The 22872-nt window shown below is 46.5% G+C and overlaps 1 protein-coding gene across 1 annotated transcript in view; it reads left to right on the top strand.

Annotated features, from left to right (window-relative positions):
• LOC139577561 (myomegalin-like) overlaps nt 1–22872 on the top strand; it is a 124162-nt gene that overhangs the window by 49359 nt on the left and 51931 nt on the right. Inside the window, exons 5-9 of the mRNA XM_071404644.1 lie at nt 3589–3665; nt 6236–6341; nt 6653–6804; nt 7999–8113; nt 17807–17860. Of these exons, the coding sequence (XP_071260745.1) occupies nt 3589–3665; nt 6236–6341; nt 6653–6804; nt 7999–8113; nt 17807–17860 (504 nt within the window). The remainder of the gene's footprint in view (nt 1–3588; nt 3666–6235; nt 6342–6652; nt 6805–7998; nt 8114–17806; nt 17861–22872) is intronic.

Below are 22872 nucleotides of genomic sequence, written 5' to 3'. Positions count from 1 at the left end.
TTCACCCTGAGCAATTTACAGGAACAGCTAGGGTTAAGTGCCTTGCACAAGGGCTCATTGACAGGTTTTTCTCCTAGTGGACTCAGGGATTCGGACCAGCGACCTTTCGGTTACTAGCCCAACACTCTTAACCGCTGGGATACCTGACGCCCTGATGACATGGTTTGACTGGAGATGTTGTTTAGCTGTTAGTTTAACCCATAGGATGCCATCCATTGAGTCATCAATAATCTCACACTGATAATCCAAACGCAGTTTGTCTCTGATGAAAAGGCCTACGCCCCCTGAACCAGTATCCCTGAGATTGGAAGGTTGTGAGGTCGATCCCTGGCCGAGTCATACCAAAGACTTTAAAAATGGGACCCGATGCGTCTCTGCATGGCACTCAGCATTAAAGCTGCAATATGTAACTTTTTGGGCGACCCGACCAAATTCACATAGAAACGCGAGTTAAAGATCTGTCATTCTCATTGAAAGCAAGTCTAAGAAGCTGTAGATCTGTTCTATGTGCACAATTTCTATGCTTCCCGTTCTTAAAGTTTAGTTTCTGTAAAATTTGTCTTTTTATATTCAGTTTTGTACACCAGCTTCAAACAGCTGAAAATACAATATTTTTGGTTATGCAAAATATATTTCACAGCGGTTTAGATGGTACAATGTTGGTACAATCAACACTATTTTCGCCTGTTTTGTCACAAAATCTGAAATAAGGCAAACTATTAGAATTTTAGCAACCAGGAAATGGTGAAGCGATTTCTGCGTAGTGCAGCTTTAAGGAGATAAATTGGGGGGAAGGCCCTGCGATAGACTAGCGTCCTGTCCAGGAGGTGTACCTATACATCAAGTTGCCTCACGCTATAGAAACAGAAGATAGGCACCTGCCTTTTGAGATGTTCCGGCTCGTGCAAGGCTACTACTATCTTTCCCATCCACAACGACCTAGCAAGCCACGAGCCTACTACATGCTCACCAATGACTGTCAGTCATTTTGAGAATCCAGCTGAGAATATCACAGCGAGATTAATTCACAATAGCTGGACTCTCTGGAGGCTAGACTGTCACCGTTCATTTGTCGTCTCTCAAGCAGGGCTCATTCGCTCAGAGGAAGAGGTAATCGATTATTTGTCTGGATAGGCCAGAAAATGTGACACGTCACTCCCTATGCAAATGTGGGGTCTGAAAACTTACACTTCTAGTCAGCTCCAGTTAGAGAGTGGAAAGGAGAGCAGACAGATGGAGCTTTTTGGCATTATAAGGCATGGGACCCTACGGCGTTCACAGAGCGCTTTGTACACCAAAACACTCCAAGCTAGAATCCTTAGTTGCTACATCCATTTTTGGACTCCTAAATTAATAATGATATACTGTATACCCATTGATTCTCAAAGCATACAACTTATAAAGGTCTTTTGAAATACTGTAGAATTCCATTCATTCTTATGGAGGACTGCTCCTTCTGAGGAGTATCAATAAGGCTGACCGGTGGCTTCAAAGCTTTTTATTGGCCAATACATAGCATCAGCAAGCTAGCTTATATACATATAATGTATATACATATACATTAGTGCTCACATTGCCCATAGCGGACGGTATTGAAGCCATCTCCCGACATCCTGGGGACCTGGACAAACGTTAAATACTGAAGTCTATCTGATGTGATCTTGCTGAATAATTATAGGCCCACTTCCTACTGACCTAAATGGTCATGTTGGCTGGAAGGAACTCCTGCTTCAGGCCCCTTAATATGATCACAACCAACAACCAGGATAGGGGGGGACATTGCTTGTGTGTGTGTGTGTGAGAGAGAGGGAGAACTTGTAAATGTGTGCGTGGCTTTGTGTGTATGTGTTGTGTGTATGTGTAGGTAAGCGCAAACACTTTACAGAGTAACAGCTTGGCAATTCAACATGTCTTTGTTACAGTGCATCCAAACACACTCTAGTAAGGCCACATGAGTACGCCCATATTCATCCATTAACTGACTGTTGCTGCCCTGCTCCAGTGCCTAGATTTTATAACTGTCCCTGTTGCTCTGGGCTGGCGCAGTGGAAGGGGGAGAGGCGGTTAGATAGGGGGCTCTGCAGTTAAAATGCATTGGTCACACATATTTAGCAGATGTTATTGCGGGTGTAGTGAAATGCTTGTGTTCCTAGCTCCAACATTTCAGTAGTATCTAACAATTCATAACAATACACACAAATCTGAAAGTAAAAGAATGGAATTAAGAAATATATAAATATTAGTTTGAGCAATGTCGGAGTGGGCAGCAGCCTCTAAGGTGCAGGGTTGCGTAACTGAGTGGAAGCCGGCTAGTGATGGCTATTTAACAGTCTGATAGCCTTGAGATAGAAGCTGTTTTTCAGTCTCTCGGTCCCAGCTTTGATGCACCTGTACTGACTTCGCCTTCTGGATGATAGCGGGGTGAACAGGCCGTGGCTCGGGTGGTTAATGTCCTTGATTAACTTTTTGGCCTTCCTGTGACATTGGGGGCTGTAGGTGTCCTGGTGGGCAGGTAGTTTGCCCCCGGTGATGCATTGGGCAGACCGCACCACCCTCTGGAGAGCCCTGCGGTTGCGGGTGGTACAGTTTCCGTACCAGACGGTGATACAGCCCTACATGATGCTCTCAATTGTGCATCTGTAAAAGTTTGTGGGTCTTAGGGGCCAAGCCAAATTTCTTCAGCCTCCTGAGATTGAAGAGGTGCTGTTGCGCCTTCTTCACCACACTGTCTGTGTGGGTGGACCATTTCAGATCGTCAGTGATGTTTCTGCCGAGGAACTTGAAGCTTTCCACCTTCTCCACTGCGGTCCCGTCGATGTGGATAGGGAGTTGCTCCCTATGCTGTTTCCTGAAGTCCACGATCAGCTCCTTTGTTTTGTTCCTGGCACCACACTCCCAGGGCTCTTACCTCCTCCCTGTAGGCTGTCTCGTCATTGTTGGTAATCAGGCTTACTACTGTTGTGTCGTCTGCAAACTAGATGATTTGAGTTGGAGGCGTGCATGGCCACGCAGTCATGGGTGAGCAGGGAGTACAGGAGAGGGCTGAGCACGCACCCTTGTGAGGCCCTTGTGCTGAGGATCAGAGAAGTGGAGGTGTTGTTTCCTACCTTCATCACCTGGGGGCGGCCTGTCAGGAAGTCCAGGACCCAGTTGCATAGGGCGGGGTTCAGATCCAGGGTCGCGACCTTAATGATGAGCTTGGAGGGTACTATGGTGAACAGCATTCTTACATAGGTATTCATCTTGTCCAGATGGGATAGGGCAGTGTGCAGTGCGATGGCGATTGCTGAAGGGGGTGGATTGGGGGTTGGGGAGAACTAGTGCTCATATCCCTCTCTTCTATTTAGAAACCTGCTTCACTCTCGAATACCACAGATATGGGTCGGCACGTGCACTTGGGGAGACACTCATTTTGTATACTGTATTATGAAGCTTATCTGAGTCGATGCATGCCTCAAACACATCATTTACAGTTACATTATTATTATATTGAAATTGAACATACATCTAATGAACATGCACAGTAAAATGTTTCTATGTTGCATGTTATTGATCTGTGGTGTGACGTGACCTTCTGTTTTTATGCAGAACATTGAATTGAAGGTAGAGGTGGAGAGCTTGAAGCAGGAGCTCCAGGAGAAATGGGAGATTCTGGACAAGGTCCCGTGAGTACACTACCATGTCTTGTATTGTCACAGTGTCATTGCACAGACAAATACTAGAATACAGCCTACTCACTTCACAGTTGGTCTCTATATTCAGACTAAGTTCTCATATCCTCCCTGTACTGCCCAGTCTGGTGCTAAGATAGATTCCTGCAGTTCACCCCGCAGACTACAGCTGCCCTCAGGGCATGTGGGTCCTTGTTGCTAAACCTAACCCTCTCTTTGCCGTGTAAACTCACCTAACACAACAGTTCTAAAGCCCTGTGGAATGCATGGTGGGAGTGGTGGGCTCTTAAAGTGCTTTTGAAGAGTATGAAGTGGCTCTGTGGATAGTACAATCTTAGAAAATAGGCTTCCAAAAGAGTTCTAAGGCTATCCCCATAGGAACCCTTTTTGGTTCCAGGTAGAACCCTATGTGGAAAGGGTTCTACATAGAACCCAAAATGGTTCTTTAACGGGTTCTCTTTTGGAGACAGCCGATGAACCCTTGTAGGTTCTAGATATCACCTTTTTTCGAAGAGTGTAGGGACTAAAGATAAAAGGATGGGGGAGAGGGAGAGATGGAGTAAGAGGATAATAGGCAAAGAAGGGGGGAAGCCTCTGGATTGTTTTGCTGAGCCAGGGACTATTTGAGCCACAGCACCTGCCATTAGATAGAGCAGCTGTCTTAGTGTCTCTCAGTGTTAGAGATATGCTGATCTCCTCAGATACAACATGCACCCCCTTTATAGACCTGTACTGTATACCAGGGGGTCGGCAACAGGCCGCAAGTGATTAAAAAAAAGAAAGTTTGTGGTTAAAAAAAGACTGTAAAATCAGCAGGAATTCAGCTAAAAATGTAATTTAGGTAATCTGTTCCTAAGTTTTCTCACGAATAAAAAAAGAAATGTGATTGTGTCTCAATGTAATCAAGGTACAGATGTAGGATCTTAATTTGATCACTATTTTGTTGCTGAGTATGAAATGCAAACTTGTAGTGTATTCAATGTTTAAAATGCTTCTAATTTCTGATTTGCCCTAACGAAAAATGTATCAACCTTTACAAAAAATGTCCATTAATTATAATCCACATTATATTTAACAGTGCATTCGGAAAGTATTCAGACCACTTGACTTTTTTTGTCGGACCATCCGCTCCGACAAAAATCTGCCCTAGTTGCCTGTATACCCTAGTATACACTAGTATACCACTGTATACCCTCTCCAATCAACCCCTCTCCTACATCACACTCTCACCTTAAAGTAGAACTTTCCCACTTGCATCACCTTTTTAGACTTACTCATTGTAAAACAGTCATTCCTTCATTAGTACAGCTTAATGGATGTATTCTTTTACTTGTACTAAACCCCATGGCGCCCCCCTACTAGCACTGACTCTGCTGATAACCACATATCAGTCGTAAGTACATTTTCCCCCAATAAAGTAGTTATCTCACCTAGCTATCTTAAGATGAACTGTAAGTCACTCTGGATAAGAGCAACTGCTAAATGAGTAAGATGTAAAATGTACTAGCCCTTTTTGTTTATTGTCCTCAAGAACAATAATGTAACACAACTATCTACAGATGTAGGACCTTTAATTTGAGCCCGTTTGCTACAGCATAATCCTACAGCATCAGGAAATGGGAATTATTATGTGGGAATTATAATTAATGGACGTTTTTGTAGGGGTTGATACATTCTTTTCGTAAGAGAACACCAAGTCTGAAATTTCAAAGTGGAAATTACAAACTTCGGAAGCATTTTAAACCTCAAATACACTACAAGTTTTACATTTCCTGTATTGCAGGAAGGTTCTCCTGCAACATGGTGATCCAATTAAGATCCTACATCTGTACCAATCAGCACCTTATTTGATACATGAATCAGCCTGTGAACAAATAATTATGTTAATTAATCAGCACTGTATACAGAGAAGTAATTACTTAATAAATCAGCTAAGTGCTTCGTCAAGACACTTTCGCCCTGAAGGAGTATGGGTACAGGGTCAGTCCCTCTAGACCTCCTTAAGTCTAGTTGACCTGTAGTGGTTCAACAAGGGTTCCAGGGCCGAGTGGTGCTCTCCCTGATTCATAAATAAACAGTTAGCTCTGTGACTGTCATTAGAGTTCTAAAAAGACTATGACATATAGAGGGCCACAGTGGACAAGCAGTTAGAGCAACACTCTCTTGAGAGAAGCAGCCCTGGGCTAACTAATGGTACTGTTAGGTGGTGAGTGACGAGCAGTGATGGGCGCTCGCTGTAATAGTGAGAAGTGTCAGAGGACCACGAGAAATGATGATCTTTTGCCTAGTTAGATGTAGAGAGCAGGGACCAAGCCTCAGTCCATGGCTTACTGTTTATCATACATTATCACTCTCCAGGGAGAAAGCTTGTTAGCGTTTAAAACGTTGGAATAGTGGATACATAGACTACAGCAAACGACTAACCCCGCAGTTAAAACATCTACAGAAACATGCATCGTGTTTTATTTACGTACGTTTTGTAAATAGAGTTACAGGATGTGATATTCTCATTCTGCACTGTGTCATACTCGAGCCTTTGTCGACGTGGTCATGTGCTCTGACAGGACGACGGCGGAGAGCTTGACCAATCGGAATGAGGAGGAGCTGCAGCGTCACTGTGAGGAGCGGCAGCAGGAGATCAGCCACATTCAGGAGATCCTCGAGACCAAGGTTGAGCTGCTGCAGGAGGTCGCGCGCGCGCGCACACACACACCACACACACCACACACACACACACACACACACACACACACACACACACACACACACACACACACACACACACACACACACACACACACACACACACACACACACACACACACACACACACACTAATGCAGGAGGTCACACAGTTTTGACAGAAACTAGTATTATTCCAATGTTGATGATTCCAATACACTTTGTTTCTGTGCTCAGTTTCAAATGCTGTGGTTACATTTGGAACATACACTGACACTCCTGATGCATTGTGTTGTCAGGAGGCCCAGTTAGTGCGGGGCGAGGCTGAGAAGTCCCAGTGCTGCCTGGCCCTGGAGAGAGAGATGATGATGAAGATGGAGGAGGAGGAGAAGTGTGAGGGAGGGTCACTGGGATCCAGGCTGCAGCAGGGGGCCCTGGCAGAGAAGGACAGGTTAGCAGGAGGACAAGTGCTGATCGAGGTGTGACTGGCATGGCAGTGTGTTGTTTCTCTCAGAGAATGTGTGAATTTAATGCCAGGTCAGGGTTCCATGGCCGCAGGCAGAACAGCAGATACTGGGTCTGCAGCACGACCAGGTGGACTCGGGACGGGGACAGCCAGGGGTCATCAGGCCAGGTAGTCCTGAGACATGGTCCTAGGGCTCAGGTCCTCTGGGAGGGGAGAGAGACAGAGAGATGGGAGAATTAGAGGGAGCATATCTAAGATCACACAGGACACCAGATAAGACAGGAGAATTACGCCAGATATAACAGACTGACTTTAGCTCCCCGGCACATAGACTTGCAGCATAGATACAGGAGACAGACAGTGGGGATCGCGGGACACTGCGGCCCCGTCCAAAGTTACTCCCGGACAGGGACAAAAAGGCAGGATATAACCCCACCCACTTTGGCAAAGCACAGCCCCCACACCACTAAACGGATATCAACAGGCCACTAATTTACTACCCTGAGACAATGCCGAGTATAGTCCACGAAGATCTTCCCACCGCAGGAGCCCGAGGACAGGAAGGAGGGAAGAGAACGAGCAAGCCAGTGACTCAGCCCCCGTAATAGGGTCAGAGGCAGAGAATCACACTGATAAAATTGACAGAGGAACAGTGCCAGTGGTATGGGGTCACAGATATCAGTCCAAGAGGTGTTGCAGAGCTTGTTTCATTAGGAACTTCTGCCCAACAGTCATAAAACATACAAGCATTGTTTATCACAGTTTTAGTGGTTCAATTCATTCAATCCTATACTTTCCTCTCTCTCCCTCTCCCTCTCGCTCTCTCAATTCAATTCAAATGGCTTTATTGACATGGGAAACACGTTTACATTGCCAAATGCAAGTGAAATAGATAAAGAAAAGTGAAATAAAGAATTAGAAAGGAACAGTAAACATGACACTCACAAAAGTTTTAAAAGAATAGAGACATTTCAAACGTTATATTATGGCTATGTACAGCGTAGTAACAATGTGCAAATAGTTGAAGTACAAAAGGAAACAATATATAATATCAATATGGCTTGTATTTACGTTGTTTGTGCTTCACTGTTTGGCCTTTTGTGGCAACAGGTCACAAATCTTGCTGCTGTCTTTTTCTCTGCCTCTCTCACTTTCTTGCTCTCCCTCGCTCTCCCTTAGAGTTATAGAGAGCCTGACTGAGGAGAGGAGGTTGCTGAGCCACCGGGTCGGAGAGCTGGAGGTCAGAGTTCACGACCTCATGACTTCCCTCCAGAAGAAAGACGGGGATGCAGAGGTAAATGAAATTCCAGTTTTTTTTACATAGCTTATTACAGTGTATAACAACGGTATTGTATATACAACCCCTCAGCCTCTCTCTCTCACAGTTCACTTAACATTTTCATACATGAGTTCGGGCGCACCAGCATGAGTTTTTTTAATGCACATGTCAGAATGCACTCACTGTTCCAAAATGTGATTATTACGCAACAGGACAGTCAACACACGCTGCCTGCTAATTATCTATAGGCTATGTTTCAACTTGTCAATTTCAAATTATTTTCTAACAAGTTGTATTTTCTAACAGTTTGAATTGAGGTGTTCCTCATCAAGTCGCATAGAAGGAGCTCATTTCAGCGTTGCGGACAATTTGTTTGAGGCTTTACTGAGCCGGACAAACTTCTCTCTTCGAGGAGAAGCCCACGCACTTCACCAATGTTTCCCGCAGATCAAGTATGCAGACGTGTGCAGTTTTGCACGAATTGTCACATTTTCATGCTGGCGCTCGCATGGTCTTCCTTCATGTTTTCCTTACAAATAATAACTTTGGACATGTGTGCGTTCCTATCAAAGTAAGTGCCTTATTTTCTGTATACTGTGTTGCGTTTCTACTGGAGCATACAGGATGTATTGTAGCAGGCACAAGGTGGTGGGGTTTCCATGTCACCAAGTTCAAAAACCAAACATGAACACGAAGCACAACTAGAATACAAATGGGGAATTTATTAGGGAGATTTGCACACTGTTGGAAATTAAATCAAATTTCAAATCAAATTTTATTAGTCACATGCGCTGAGTAAAACAAGTGCTTACTTACGAGCTCCTAACCAAACATATGGATAAGAATAAGAGATAAAAGTAACAAGTAATTAAAGAGCAGTAGTAAAAAAAAAAAACAGTATATACAGGGGGGTGCCAGTACAGAGTCAATGTGCGGGGGCACCGGTTAGTGGAGGTAGTATGTACATGTAGAGTTATTAAAGTGACTATGCATAGATGACGACAGAGAGTGGCAGTGGTGTGGAGAGGGGGGGCAATGCAAATAATCTGGGTAGCCATTTGACTAGATGTTCAGGAGTCTTATGGCTTGGGGTAGAAGCTGTTTAGAAGCCTCTTGGACCTAGACTTGGCGCTCCGGTACCGCTTGCCGTGCGGTAGCAGAGAGAAAGGGGGGAATTCAGCGACCAGTTCAGTCCACAATCCGTTCTCATTGTCTGGTTTTCCAGGGGTAATCCTAAAACTCGGATCCTCAGCCAAACCGGTTCGGTACACAGTGGGGGTAATCAGACAGTCCAGGTAACAATGGGTAATCACACACAATTCTCTCTCCTCACACATTTTCCTCTCAGTCCTCTTCCTGTTTGTGCAGCCCGCTTCCTCTTTTACCCCCAAGCACTCCATGGCTTAATGATCCACAGGCTTGCCTCGTTGGGGCAGGAAGTCCATATAATGCTCGGGGGTGGAGCCAACGAGCTGCAAGATATCTCCCTTCAAATCACCACTCCCCTCACCTCTCCATGCCTCCTGCCACACACCCTCCACCCTCATCTCCTACCGGGGGGAGGGGTGGTCCAGCTCCCTAGAGCATTCCTCCTGGAGAGGGCATCGGCATTTCCAAGGGCTGCACCTGATCTGTGGATGACAGAGAAAGCAAAGAGCTGTAAGGATAGGAACCAGCGGGTGACCCGGGCGTTACTGTCCTTATTCCGTGACATCCAAACCAGTGGTGCATGGTCCATTACGAGGGTAAAGTGCTGTCCCAATAAGTAATATTTCAGCATCTCCAACACCCACTTGATCGCTAGACATTCTTTCTCCACAGTGGAATATCTTTGTTCCTGCGGCAACAGCTTCCGACTAATGTACACGACTGGGCGTTCCTCACCTTCTTGTAGCTGTGATAGGACGGCACCCACCCATTTTGGAGGCATCGGTCTGTACCACCAGTGGTTTGGAAAAGTCCGAGGTCACCAGCATGAGTCCCGAAAAAGTGCTCCCTTTAGGTCCTGGAAGGCTTTCTCTGTCTCCTCGGTTCACGTCACCTGGGCGGGCAGATGGCTCCTGGTCAGATCTGTCAGGGGACTGGCTAGGGAGGCAAAGTGGGGAATAAATCTCCGGTAGTAACTAGTCAACCCCACAAACATGCATACCTGCTTCTTGGTGAGGGGGCGGGGCCAGTCCCGAATTGCCTCCGCTTTCTTCACCTGGCGTTTGACACATCCCCTCCCGATCGTGTACCACAGGTACTCCGCCTCCCACAGGCAGAGCCGACATTTCCTTGGGTTAGCTGTTAGCCCCGCCCCTTGTAAGGCCTGCAATACCGCGCCCACTTGGTTTAGATGTGTCTCCCACTCGCTCCCATGGATCACAGCATCACCGAAGTAGGCCGCCACGTACTCACGATGGGGACGGAGAATCCGGTCCCCATCGTCAACATCTGCAAGGTGGCCAGGACCCCGTGCAACCCAAAGGGAAGCTTCTTGTAGTGGAACAGCCCGTCAGGGGTGGCGAAAGCAGTTTTCTCCCGTGCCTCGTGAGCTAAGGGCACCTGCCAATAACCCGTCAAGTCGAGCATGCTGATAAATCGGGCGGTTCCTAGCCGTTCGATTTGTTCATCAATTCGGGGCATGGGGTAGGCGTCGAACTGACACGCCTGACAGGAAGGGTGCTAGCAGGCACCATTGCTCATGGGGCCATTTCTCCCTAGCCGCCGTCCTCTCGAAGGCTTGGAGGTAAGCCTTGATGTCGTCAGCCTCTGTCAGCATCAGTATAAACCTACTGGGTTTGGGACAAGAGACTGCTGCGCCTGCAGCCACGCCGGCCTGGGCGGCTGTCAGCTGGCTGAGTTCAGCTCCCAGGAGAGCAGTCTGCTGACGCTGTTCCTCCAGCAGCTCCCGATGCATAGCCTGCTGCACTATGTTCGCCTCCACCAGTCTGTTTAGTTATTGAGCTTGGTTTGCTTTGCCTGCATTCTCCATCACATGTAGCAGGCTCAAGGGGGTGTGGTTTCCACGTCACCAAGTTCAATAACCAAACACGGCACACGGAGCACAACTAGAATACAAATGGGGAATTTATTAGGGAGATATGCACACTGTGGGAAAGGGGGGAATTCAGCAACCAGTTCACAATCCGTTCTCATTGTCCGTTCCGTTCTCCAGGGGTAGTCCTAAAACGCAGGTCCTCAGCCAAACCTGTTCGGTACACAGTGGGGGTAATCAGACAGTCCAGGTCACAATGGTAATCACACAGATAATTATTTATCTTCTCACACTCTCCATAACACACATTTTCCTCTCAGTCCTCTTTCCATTTGTGCAGCACGCTTACTGTTTTATCCCAAAGCACTCCATGCCTTAATGATTCCACAGGCTTGCCTCGTTGGTGCAGGAAGTACATATAAGGCTCTGGGTGGAGCCAGCGGGCTTCAAGATATCTCCCTTCAATCACCACTCCCCTCACCTCTTCCTGCCATCTGCCACAGTATTTATGTACAGTTGAAGTCGGAAGTTTACGGACGCCTTAGCCAAATACATTTAAACTCAGTTTTCACAATTCCTGACATTTAGTCCTAGTAAAAATTCCCTGTCTTAGGTCAGTTAGGATCACCACTTTATTTTAAGAATGTGAAATGTCAGAATAATAGTAGAGAGAATGATTTATTTCAGTTTTTATTTCTTTCATCACATTCCCAGTGGCTCAGAAGTTTACATACACTCAATTAGTATTTGTTAGCATTGCCTTTAAATTGTTTAACTTGGGTCAAACATTTTGGGTAGCCTTCCACAAGCTTCCCACAATAAGTTGGGTGAATTTTGGCCCATTCCTCCTGACAGAGTTGGTGTAACGGAGTCAGGTTTGTAGGCCTCCTTGCTCACACACACTTTTTCAGTTCTGCCCACAAATCTTCTATAGAACGCATCACCAAAAAGTCCAGGGGAGGGTCTGGGTGGGCATCTGACCACGGTGGTGGCTTAGGCTCCGGGCGTGGTTCCCACCCCACCATAATCAACCCCCGCTTCCCTATCCTCCCCACAATGACCACCCTCCAAATAACCCCACCTAAATTTAGGGGCAACACCAGAATCAAGGACAGCTCTGGGACAAGGTAGCTCAGGACATAGGGATAGCTCAGGACAGAGGGATAGCTTAGGAGAGAGAGGTAGCTCAGGATAAAGAGGTAGCTCAGGATAGAGGGGCAACTCCGGACTGAAGGGCAGCTCCGGACAGAGAGACAGCTCTGGACTGAGGGGCAGTTCAGGATTACTAGCCGCTTCTGGCTGAGGGACAGCTCATGGCTGACTGACGGCTCTGGACGCTCATGGCAGGCTGACGGCTCTGGACGCTCATGGCAGGCTGACGGCTCTGGACGCTCATGGCAGGCTGACGGCTCTGGACGCTCATGGCAGGCTGACGGCTCTGGACGCTCATGGCAGGCTGACGGCTCTGGGCGCTCATGGCAGGCTGACGGCTCTGGACGCTCATGGCAGGCTGACGGCTCTGGACGCTCATGGCAGGCTGACGGCTCTGGACGCTCATGGCAGGCTGACGGCTCTGGCTGCTCATGGCTCTCTAACGGCTCTGGCTGCTCATGGCTCTCTGACGGCTCTGGCTGCTCATGGCTCTCTGACGGCTCTGGCTGCTCATGGCTCTCTGACGGCTCTGGCTGCTCATGGCTCTCTGACGGCTCTGGCTGCTCATGGCTCTCTGACGGCTCTGGCTGCTCATGGCTCGCTGACGGCTCTGGCAGATCCTGTCTGGCTGGCGGCTCTGGCAGATCCTGTCTGGCTGGCGGCTCTGGCAGATCCTGTCTGATTGGCGGCTCTGGCAGATCCTGTCTGATTGGCGGCTCTGGCAGATCCTGTCTGGTTGGCGGCTCTGGCAGATCCTGTCTGACGGGCGGCTCTAGCGGCTCCTGTCTGGCGGACGGCTCTAGCGGCTCCTGTCTGGCGGACGGCTCTGTAGGCTCATGGCAGACGGGCGGCTTTGCAGGCTCATTGCAGACGGATGGCTCAGACGGCGCTGGGGAGACGGATGGCTCAGATGGCGCTGGGGAGACGGATGGCTCAGATGGCGCTGGGTAGACGGATGGCTCAGATGGCGCTGGTGAGACGGATGGCTCAGATGGCGCTGGGGAGACGGATGGCTCTGGCCGGATAATGCGCACTGTAGACCTGGTGCGTGGTGCCGGAACTGGAGGCACCGGGCTAAGGACACGCACCTTCATACTAGTGCGGGGAGCAGGGACAGGGCACACTGGACTCTCAAAGCCCACTCTATACCTGGTGCGAGGTACCGGCACTGGTGACACCGGGCTGAGGGCAAGCACATCAGGATTAGTAGGGGGAGAAGAAACAGTGTGTACAGGGCTCTGGAGATGCACAGGAGGCTTAGTGCGTGGTGCCGGAACTGGAGGCACCGAACTGGATACACGCACTACAGGGAGAGTGCGTAGAGGAGGAACAGGGCTCAGGAGACGCACTGGTAGCCTAGTGCGTAGTGTAGGCACTGTAGGTACTAGGCTGGGGCGGGGAGGTGGCGCCGGAAATACCGGACCGTGCAGGCGTACTGGCTCTCTTGAGCATTGAGCCTGCCCAACCTTACCTGGTTGAATGCTCCCGGTTGCCCGACCAGTGCGGGGAGGTGGAATAACCCGCACCGGGCTATGTAGGCGAACCGGGGAAACCATGCGTAAGGCAGGTGCCATGTATGCCGGCCCGAGGAGACGCACTGGAGACCAGACGCGTTGAGCCGGCCTCATGACACCTGGCTCAATACCCAATCTAGCCCTACCAGTGCGGGGAGGTGGAATAACCCGCACTGGGCTATGCACTCGTACAGGAGACACCGTGCGCTCTACTGCGTAACACGGCGCCTGCCCGTACTCCCGCTCTCCACGGTAAGCCTGGGAAGTGGGCGCAGGTCTCCTACCTGCCCTTGGCCCACTACCCCTTAGCCCCCCCCCAAGAAATTTTTGGGTGTTACTCACGGGCTTTTTGGGCTTCCGTGCCAGACGCGTTCCCTCATAACTCCGGTTCCTCTCTCCGGTAGCCTCTGCTCTCCTCAGTGCCTCCAGCTGTTCCCATGGGAGGCGATCCCTACCAGCCAGGATCTCCTCCCAAGTGTAGCAACCCTTTCCGTCCAATATATCGTCCCATGTCCATTGCTCCTTCTTTTCCTGTCCCTTACTCCGTTGACTCCGCTGCTTGGCTCTGGTATGGTGGGTGGTTCTGTAACGGCGGTCCTCCTCCTCTTCTACCGAAAAGGAGGAGTAGTGAGGGAACCAAGGCGCAGCGGGTTGTGAACACATAATATTTATTAAAGACAAGACAAAAACGAACTATACTTGATAATGATACAAAATAACAAAACGAAAGTAGACAGACCTGAACGACGAACATACATAAACACGAGAACGCACGAACAGGGAAAAAATAGCCTACATGAAATGAACAAACCGTAACAGTCCCGTATGGTGCGACAAACACTGACACAGGAGACAATCACCCACAACGAACACTGTGACAACGCCTACCTAAATATGACTCTTAATTAGAGGAACGCCAAACACCTGCCTCTAATTAAGAGCCATACCAGGCAACCCAAAAACCAACACAGAAACAGAAAACATAGAATGCCCACCCAAACTCACGTCCTGACCAACTAACACACAAAACTAAACAGAAAACAGGTCAGGAACGTGACATTTGCAGAATATCAGTCTGTCCCTGATGTTTTTCCTGGAGAGAAGTAGCTTATTTGCTGCCCTTCTTGACACCAGGCCATCCTCCAAAAGTCTTTGCCTCACTGTGCGTGCAGATGCACTCACACCTGCCTGCTGCCATTCCTGAGCAAGCTCTGTACTGGTGGTGCCCTGATCCCGCAGCTGAATCAACTTTAGGAGACGGTCCTGGCGCTTGCTGGACTTTCTTGGGTGCCCTGAAGCCTTCCTCACAACAATTGAACCGCTCTCCTAGAAGTTCTGGATGATCCGATAAATGGTTGATTTAGGTGCAATCTTACTGGCAGCAATATCCTTGCCCGTGAAGCCCTTTTTGAGCAAAGCAATGATGATGGCACGTGTTTCCTTGCAGATAACTATGTTTGACAAAGGAAGAACAATGATTCCAAGCACCACCCTCCTTTTGAAGCTTCCAGTCTGTTATTTGAACTCAATCAGCATGACAGAGTGATCACCAGCCTTGACCTCGTCAACACTCACACCTGTGTTAACGAGAGAATCACTGACATGACGTCAGCTGGTCCTTTTGTGGCAGGGCTGAAATGCAGTGGAAATGTTTTTTGGTGATTCAGTTCATTAGCATGGAAAAGAAGGACTTTGCAAATAATTGCAATTCATCTGATAACTCTTCATAACATTCTGGAGTATATGACTTTGTGAAAATTAATATTTGTGTCATTCTCAAAACTTTTGGCCACGACTGTACTATTGTTTGATGAACGTGGTACCTTCAGGCGTTTGGCAATTGCTCCCAATGATGAACCAGACTTGTGGAGGTCTACAATTTATTTTCTGAGGTCTTGGCTGATTTCTTTTGATTTTCCCATGATGTCAAGCAAAGAGGCACTGAGTTTGAAGGTAGGCCTTGAAATACATCCACAGGTACACCTCCAATTGAATCAAATTATGTCAATTAGCCTATCAGAAGCTTCTAAAGCCATGACATAATTTTCTGAAGGTTTTTTGAAGGTTGTACTGATTATAATGAGCTAATGCTAAGCTATTTGCCAGCTATGTGTCGCACCATGTTTGTTGACATAATACAATGCATTCTGTGTGTCACGTAAACGTCTGTCAGACCAAAGATGTTATAATGAGGTGAAGGAATGGTTCACTCATCTTTCGGGTAAACTTCTGGAAGTGAATGAAGGGAAGTGAATGATCATAGACGACACACCCCCTTCAACATACATACTGCAAACAGACCAAACTCATCTTGTCTCCTCTTATTATCTTTGGTTGACGCTAAAAACAAACATGGCGGTGCTTCATCATCGGATTACTACCCATCACTACCCATCATCGGATTACTTACGATTTCTAGAAAGTGTTTTACTCAATTATTTCAATCAATGTTGAGCTGACCCGTGATGTGATGAATTATAAATAGTAATTGCTATTAGCTAATTCATATTGTGGTTTCTATCAACCAAGAGATATCTAAATATGACCACTTGTGTTACTTCAATATTTCCTCAGTTAGCGTTAGGACTAACGTAGTTTACATTTTACGGTTTGGATGATTGTGTATGCTGTAGCTACTTCTTCTGTGAAAGTCTGAACATTGCGTCCAAAAATAAACTTGTTTCATTCAGGACATAACTTTGTAAGGACTGTGTTTGTGAAAAACGTTTCTGTGAAAAAACAGTGTGGCTTCCTCAAATTCTGACTGTTGCGTCAATCGAAACTGGACATTCTAAATAAGTGTTCTAATCAAACCGGTTTGATCGTACGCTCCAGGGACCACTGTAGAATGATCACACCCGTTCGTTGGTACGTGTGAAAAGGTTCAAGTACTCCTGATTGGCGCAGTGGTCTAAGGCACTGGATCGCAGTTTCTAGCTGTGCCACTAGAGATCCTGGTTTGAGTCCAGGCTCTGTCGCAGCCGGCCGCGACCGGGAGACCCATGGGGGGGGGGCGCACAATTGGTCCAGCGTCGTCCGGGTTAGGGGAGGGTTTGGCCGGCAGGGATGTCCTTGTCCCATCGCGCTCTAGCTACTCCTGTGGCGGGCCAGGCGCGTGCACGCTGACACGGTTGCCAGATGTACGGTGTTTTCTCCGACACATTGGTGTAGCTGGCTTCCGGGTTAAGCGGGCATTGCGTCAAGGAGTAGTGCATCTTGGTTGGTTTGTGTTTTGGAGAACGCATGGCTCTCGACCTTCACCTCTCCCGAGTCTGTACGGGAGTTGCAGCAATGAGACAAGAATGTAACTACCAATTGGATACCACGAAATTAGGGGTAAAAAGTCAAATAAATTAAAGGAAAGGTTAAAGTATATAATAATTCCTACAGTCGCAAACAGATTCTACACACACCTTCTCACAAATCATAACCTATCCACATATACAGTATGACATCAGGTGACATTTAGTTTTGTGACTGGAGGCCTAGTACTGGTTCTGATATTTGATTGGGCACGCGAGGGCCAACTCTACTGTACTCACAACTAGCTACTGACATATGGGTCAGTCACGCTGTACACAGGTTAGTCATACCTCGCCTGCCCTCTGCCCTACCCCTCCCCTCCCTGTCCCCCTTCCCAAGGGTATGAACAGCTGAACCCAGATTGTCCGGGTGGTTGAGATACCATTACCATATCTGTCCTGTATTTATAAACATGTTGAATGTACAGTAGGTCAGTGGAACCCTGGCACCTGCTCCTATGCTAGGCTAACATACCTCAGAGCCACCGTGATGATGAAAAACACAGATGGCTTTTATGGGTTATATGCAGCAGGACTCACATGAGTGCCTCCATGTCTATTTTTAATCCAAGAATGTAGTTGGTTCAACGGTACCTCTTAAATGGTAGTGAAATCTATAATATCCTGGCTCAGAAAACGTAGCCATGCAATCCTGTCATTCATATATTTGTTTTAACAGTTTTCTGAGGAACAAAAGATTGAGTTTATACATTTTTTTAATTGTTACTTCTTTACCACCCTTATTGTCTTCTGTCCACAGTTGCTGCGGGGTGAGATGGGTCGAGAGAAGAGTTGTATCCAGCCAGAGATGCAGGTATGTGTGGCAGGAGTACTGCCATCCTATAGTATGTCTGTGGTTGTGGGAATCTGATTCCATTGGCTTAACATTAGCTTTTGGACCATGCACATGCACACACAGACAGGAACACTGTAGTGGGGAAGTGGGCTACAATAAATTAGTTTGCATGTAAGTGATGATAAGCAAAAGTTTTCTCTTTGAGAAATTGATTTCAAGGCCTGTAGCCAGCATTGCCTGGAGTAGTGTTTGATAGCGAGGCAATGGTATATGAAAGCCCTCCCAACCCGCTCCATGCTCCCTGGGACAAATGGTCAGAGGTTGCCCTCTGTAGGAACCAAAGGAAAACTGCATGTAAGATAGTTGGACCAGACACACACATTCACAACACCACACACACATTCACACACCAGACAAGCACAAACACACATTGACACACACATTGACACACCACACACACACACACACACACACACATTCACACACCACAAACACACAAACACACACCATACACACACACCACACACATTCACACATGCGCACCTACACAACGCACACTGTACACAAATGAGGATCAAAATACTTGGTGCATTTGGGTCACTCAGATATTTTGTTTAACACTAAAATCTTTCCCTCTAGTACTGAGGATATCTTGCTGGGTTCTATTTCAAATATATAGTTTCGATATCTCACTTAATGGGGATTTGCTCGAGCGAATTCTCTTATCTGAAGTACCAATCACAGCGTCTGTTGGAGACGGACAGGTCGATTGATGAATGAGGTGAGCCCCTCTCCTCTTCGTAAGATGCCACTTGCCCTGCCTCTGGTCATACTCAAGCATGCCTCTCTTCAGGGAAAAGCAGTGAGATATCTCACTCATATTATCATAGATCCGGTATCCGTATGTTCTATTTCAAATATATTGTTTCAATATATCACTTTATGGGGATATAGACTACCCCTGTAATGCAGACATGCATGTACTGTGTCTCACTTATATTATCATAGAAACAGTGTTACGGAAGTAGCCTTACGTTTTCAATTCTGGGCAATTGAACTGATTCCAGAGGCTGTTCCAAAACACTGCCTGCGGAAAATAGGTGGACTTTTAGTCTGACTCAGGAGGCGCGCACACCACCCACCGCTTCCGAGTATACTACTCGCTAATGTTCAGTCTCTGGAAGGAAATCCTCACCCTGAACTCATCAACTTTATTATCCAAAGAGACATCAGGGATTGTAACATACTCAGTTTCACGGAAACATTGCTTTCTCGGGATATACTGTCAGAGTCCGTTCAGCCAGTTGGGCTCTCAGTTCATCGCGCAGACAGGAATAAATATCTCTCCAGGAAGAAGGGCGGGGGGTGTATGTTTCATGATTAACTACTCATGGTGTGATTGTGATAACATACAGGAACTCAAGTCGTTTTGTTCACCCGGCCTAGAATACCTCACAATCAAATGCCGACCGTATTACCTCCCAAGAGAATTGTCTTTGGTTAAAGTCACAGCCATGTATATTCCCCCTCAAGCCAATACCACGACGGCCCTCAAAGAACTTCACTGGACTTTACACAAACTGGAAACCACATATCCTGAGGCTGCATTTATTATAGGTGGGGATTTTAACAAAGCAAATTTGAGGAAAACGTTACCGAAGTTCTATCAACACATTGACATTAGTACTCGCGCTGCTAAAACACTCGATCACTGCTTCTCCAACTTCCGAGATGCCTACAAGGCTCTCCCCCACCCTCCCTTCAGCAAATCTGATCACGACTCCATTTTGCTCCTCCCTTCCTATAGAGAGAAACTCAAACAGGAAGTACCAAGATTGTTTTGATCACGTGGACAGGGATATGTTCCGGGTAGCCTCCGAGAACAAAATAGACGAATACACTGATACTGTGACTATTAAAACCTACCCTAAACAGAAACTGTGGATATATGGCAGCATTCGCACAAAACTGAAAGAGCAAACCATCGCATTTAACCATGGTAGACAATCGCATTTAACCAACAGACAATCACGGAACACAAAGGGAAAACCAGCCATGTCACGGACATTGACGTCTTGGTTCCGGACAACCTAAACACCTTTTCACCCGCTTTGAGGATAACACAGTGCCACTGACGCGGCCCGCTTCCAAGGACTGTGGGCTCTCCTTCTCCGTGGCCAACGTGAGTTAGACGTCTAAGCGTGTTAACCCTCGCAAGGCTGCAGGCCCAGACGGCATCCCTAGCCGCATCCACAGAGCATGCGCAGACCAGCTGGCTGGAGGGTTTAGGAACATATTCAATCTCTCCCTATATCAGTCTGCACATGCTTCCCCACATGCTTCAAGATGTCCACCATTCGTCCTGTACCCAAGAAAGGTAAGGTAACTGAACTAAATGACTATCGCCCCGTAGCACACACTTCTGTCATCATGAAATGCTTTGAGAGACTAGTCGAGGATCATATCACCTCCCCCTTACCTGACAACCTAGACCCACTTCAATTTGCTTACCACCCCAGTAGATCCACAGACGATGTAATCGCCATCTTACTGCACACTGCCCTATCCCATTTGGACAAGAGGAATACCTATGTAAGAATGCTGTTCATTGACTATAGCTCAGGATTCAACCCCATAGTTCGGGCTCCCAAGTGGGGTAGCGGTTTAAGGCGCTGCATCTCAGTGCTAGAGGCGTCACTACAGACCCTGGTTCGATTCCAGGCTGTATCACAACCGGCCGCGATTGGGAGTCCAATAGGGCAGCGCACAATTGGCACAGCGTCATCCGGGTTAGGGCTTGGCTGGGTTAGGCCATCATTGTAAATAAGAATTTGGAAAATTGTGGATATATTGAAGCAACATCTCAAGGCATCAGTCAGGAAGTTAAAGCTTGGTCGCAAATGGGTCTTCCAAATGGACAATGACCTCAAGCATACTTCCAAAGATGTGGCAAAATGGCTTAAGGACAACAAAGTCAAGGTATTGGAGTGGCCATCACATTTAGTGAAAAGTTTCAGCCTATTTGCAACGCACGTCCTTGTTATTGGATTTCCATTTCCGTTTTCGTGTGTTCCACTTGCATTCAGCAGCGTCTATAAATCACATGATTATGAAGGCATAAATATATGAAAGTGTGTTTTCTTATTTTACATTTATGTAGTTCTGTCTTTGTGATGTACTTGTCTATTAATGTTATGTATTATGTAATGTTTTGAGTCGACCCCAGGAAGAGTAGCTTCTGCTTTAGCAGTAGCTCATGGGGATCCTAATAAAATACTAAATATTGAGATTTAGTCTTCTATTCTATTCTTCAATTTATGTTTGCTTGCATAATGTTTTACAGAGCAAATCAAAGAGAAGAGGTCATGTTTATGTAAATGTCTGACACAACACACACACATTGTTATTCCAAAGGTTAAACTGGGTCTCCTGACTGACTGACACCAGCTATAATTACAATTAAATCACAGTCTGCCACTTTGGTCGTTTTTTAGCCTTTCTTTACTCTCTTTATGCCACTTGTCTTATTTTTCAGTCATTTCCAGATAAATAAACCAGTGAAATAAAAACACTTCTGTAATTTCAACTGATTAGGATTAATACAGTTTTGATTGTGTTGATAATTAGGGTTGATTGCTGTTATGGCATTTCGTCTCCAGGGTTCAAATATTAGATCTTTTTGGGTGACAAATGTACATTAGAGGTTTGTTCACTGAGTTCCAAAGGTCTACACCCCCTGGAGAAAACAAATCACATATCATCATGTTATATAAATATAAACAGCAGTCATAATGAAAGATAGGGCACTAAGGGTGGGGAAGATTCATGTTTCCACTGCATGGGAAATGCTTGGAGCTTGAGAGGCAGGATTTGGGTTAAACTCTCATCCCTGCACACAGCATCATGTGATTGGAAGGGAGCAGGGACCCTCCTCCCCTTATCCCCCTTGTTTTTAGCTGAAATGAGGGCCTATGTGTGTGAAGGCCAAAAGCCTGAGTGATGCTGGGAAATTCCTGCCTCGGGGAAGAGATGAACTCATTCTTACATAGTAGCATATGACTTCAGCACAGTAGACAGAAGAACCTTTCAAGCAAATGAACATGAAATGATGGCCTAATTCTAAGTTTCAAGTACAAACACACAGTGATCAGTTCAGAAGTATACGTTCAGATGTTATTTTCTATTAGGCTATGAGTTTATATTTCTATTATGGATTATAATAACAGGACATGCCGATAATGACAGTACCATACTTTTTAGACCTATACATTTCTACCTGCATGACTATCTATAAAATGGGACAGTAAAAACTGAAGGGATAATAATATAAAAGTATTTGGGAGGAAAGTATAAAGGGAACTCTATATGGTTATGTAATGTGATGTTTTTTAGACAGGCAGACAGGCAGGCATTATGCTCAGGAGAGGAATAATATATCACCCTGGTTTCGGGATATGGTACATTCCGGTGTGTCAACAGGCAGGGGAAATGGTACATTCCAGGGTGTCAAAGTCAGGGTTGCCATGTGAGTTGTTTTTTGGAAAATTGGGCTACTTTGAAAATGATGTTGCAGGGGGAAATGTATTGGTCGCGGGTTGCAGGTTTTTGGGTTACTTCTAAGTTGCACCACGGCTGCCATTGGCATTTCTCATAAAGTAGATATAAATTGAAAAAATATATAAAACGCAACATGTGAAGTGTTGGTCCCATGTTTCATGAGCTGAAATAAAAGATCACAGAAATGTTACATATGCACCAAAAGCTTATTTCTCTAAAATTGTGTGCACAAATTTGTTTACAACCCTGTTAGTGAGCATTTCTCCTTTGCCAAGATAATCCATCCACCTGACAGGTGTGGCATATCAAGAAGCTGATTAAACAGCATGATCATTACACAGGTGCAACTTGTACTGGGGACAATGTGCAGTTTTGTCACACAACACAATGAGACCGATGTCTCAAGATCTGAGGGAGTGTGCAATTGGCATACTGACTGGAGGAATGTCCACCAGAGCTTTTGCCAGAGGATT

The sequence above is a fragment of the Salvelinus alpinus genome, chromosome 6 (assembly GCF_045679555.1).
Source record: "Salvelinus alpinus chromosome 6, SLU_Salpinus.1, whole genome shotgun sequence".
Classification (NCBI taxonomy): Eukaryota; Metazoa; Chordata; class Actinopteri; order Salmoniformes; family Salmonidae; genus Salvelinus; species Salvelinus alpinus.
Note: the sequence above shows the minus strand (reverse complement) of the source record. Positions and strands in the feature narration are given on the sequence as shown.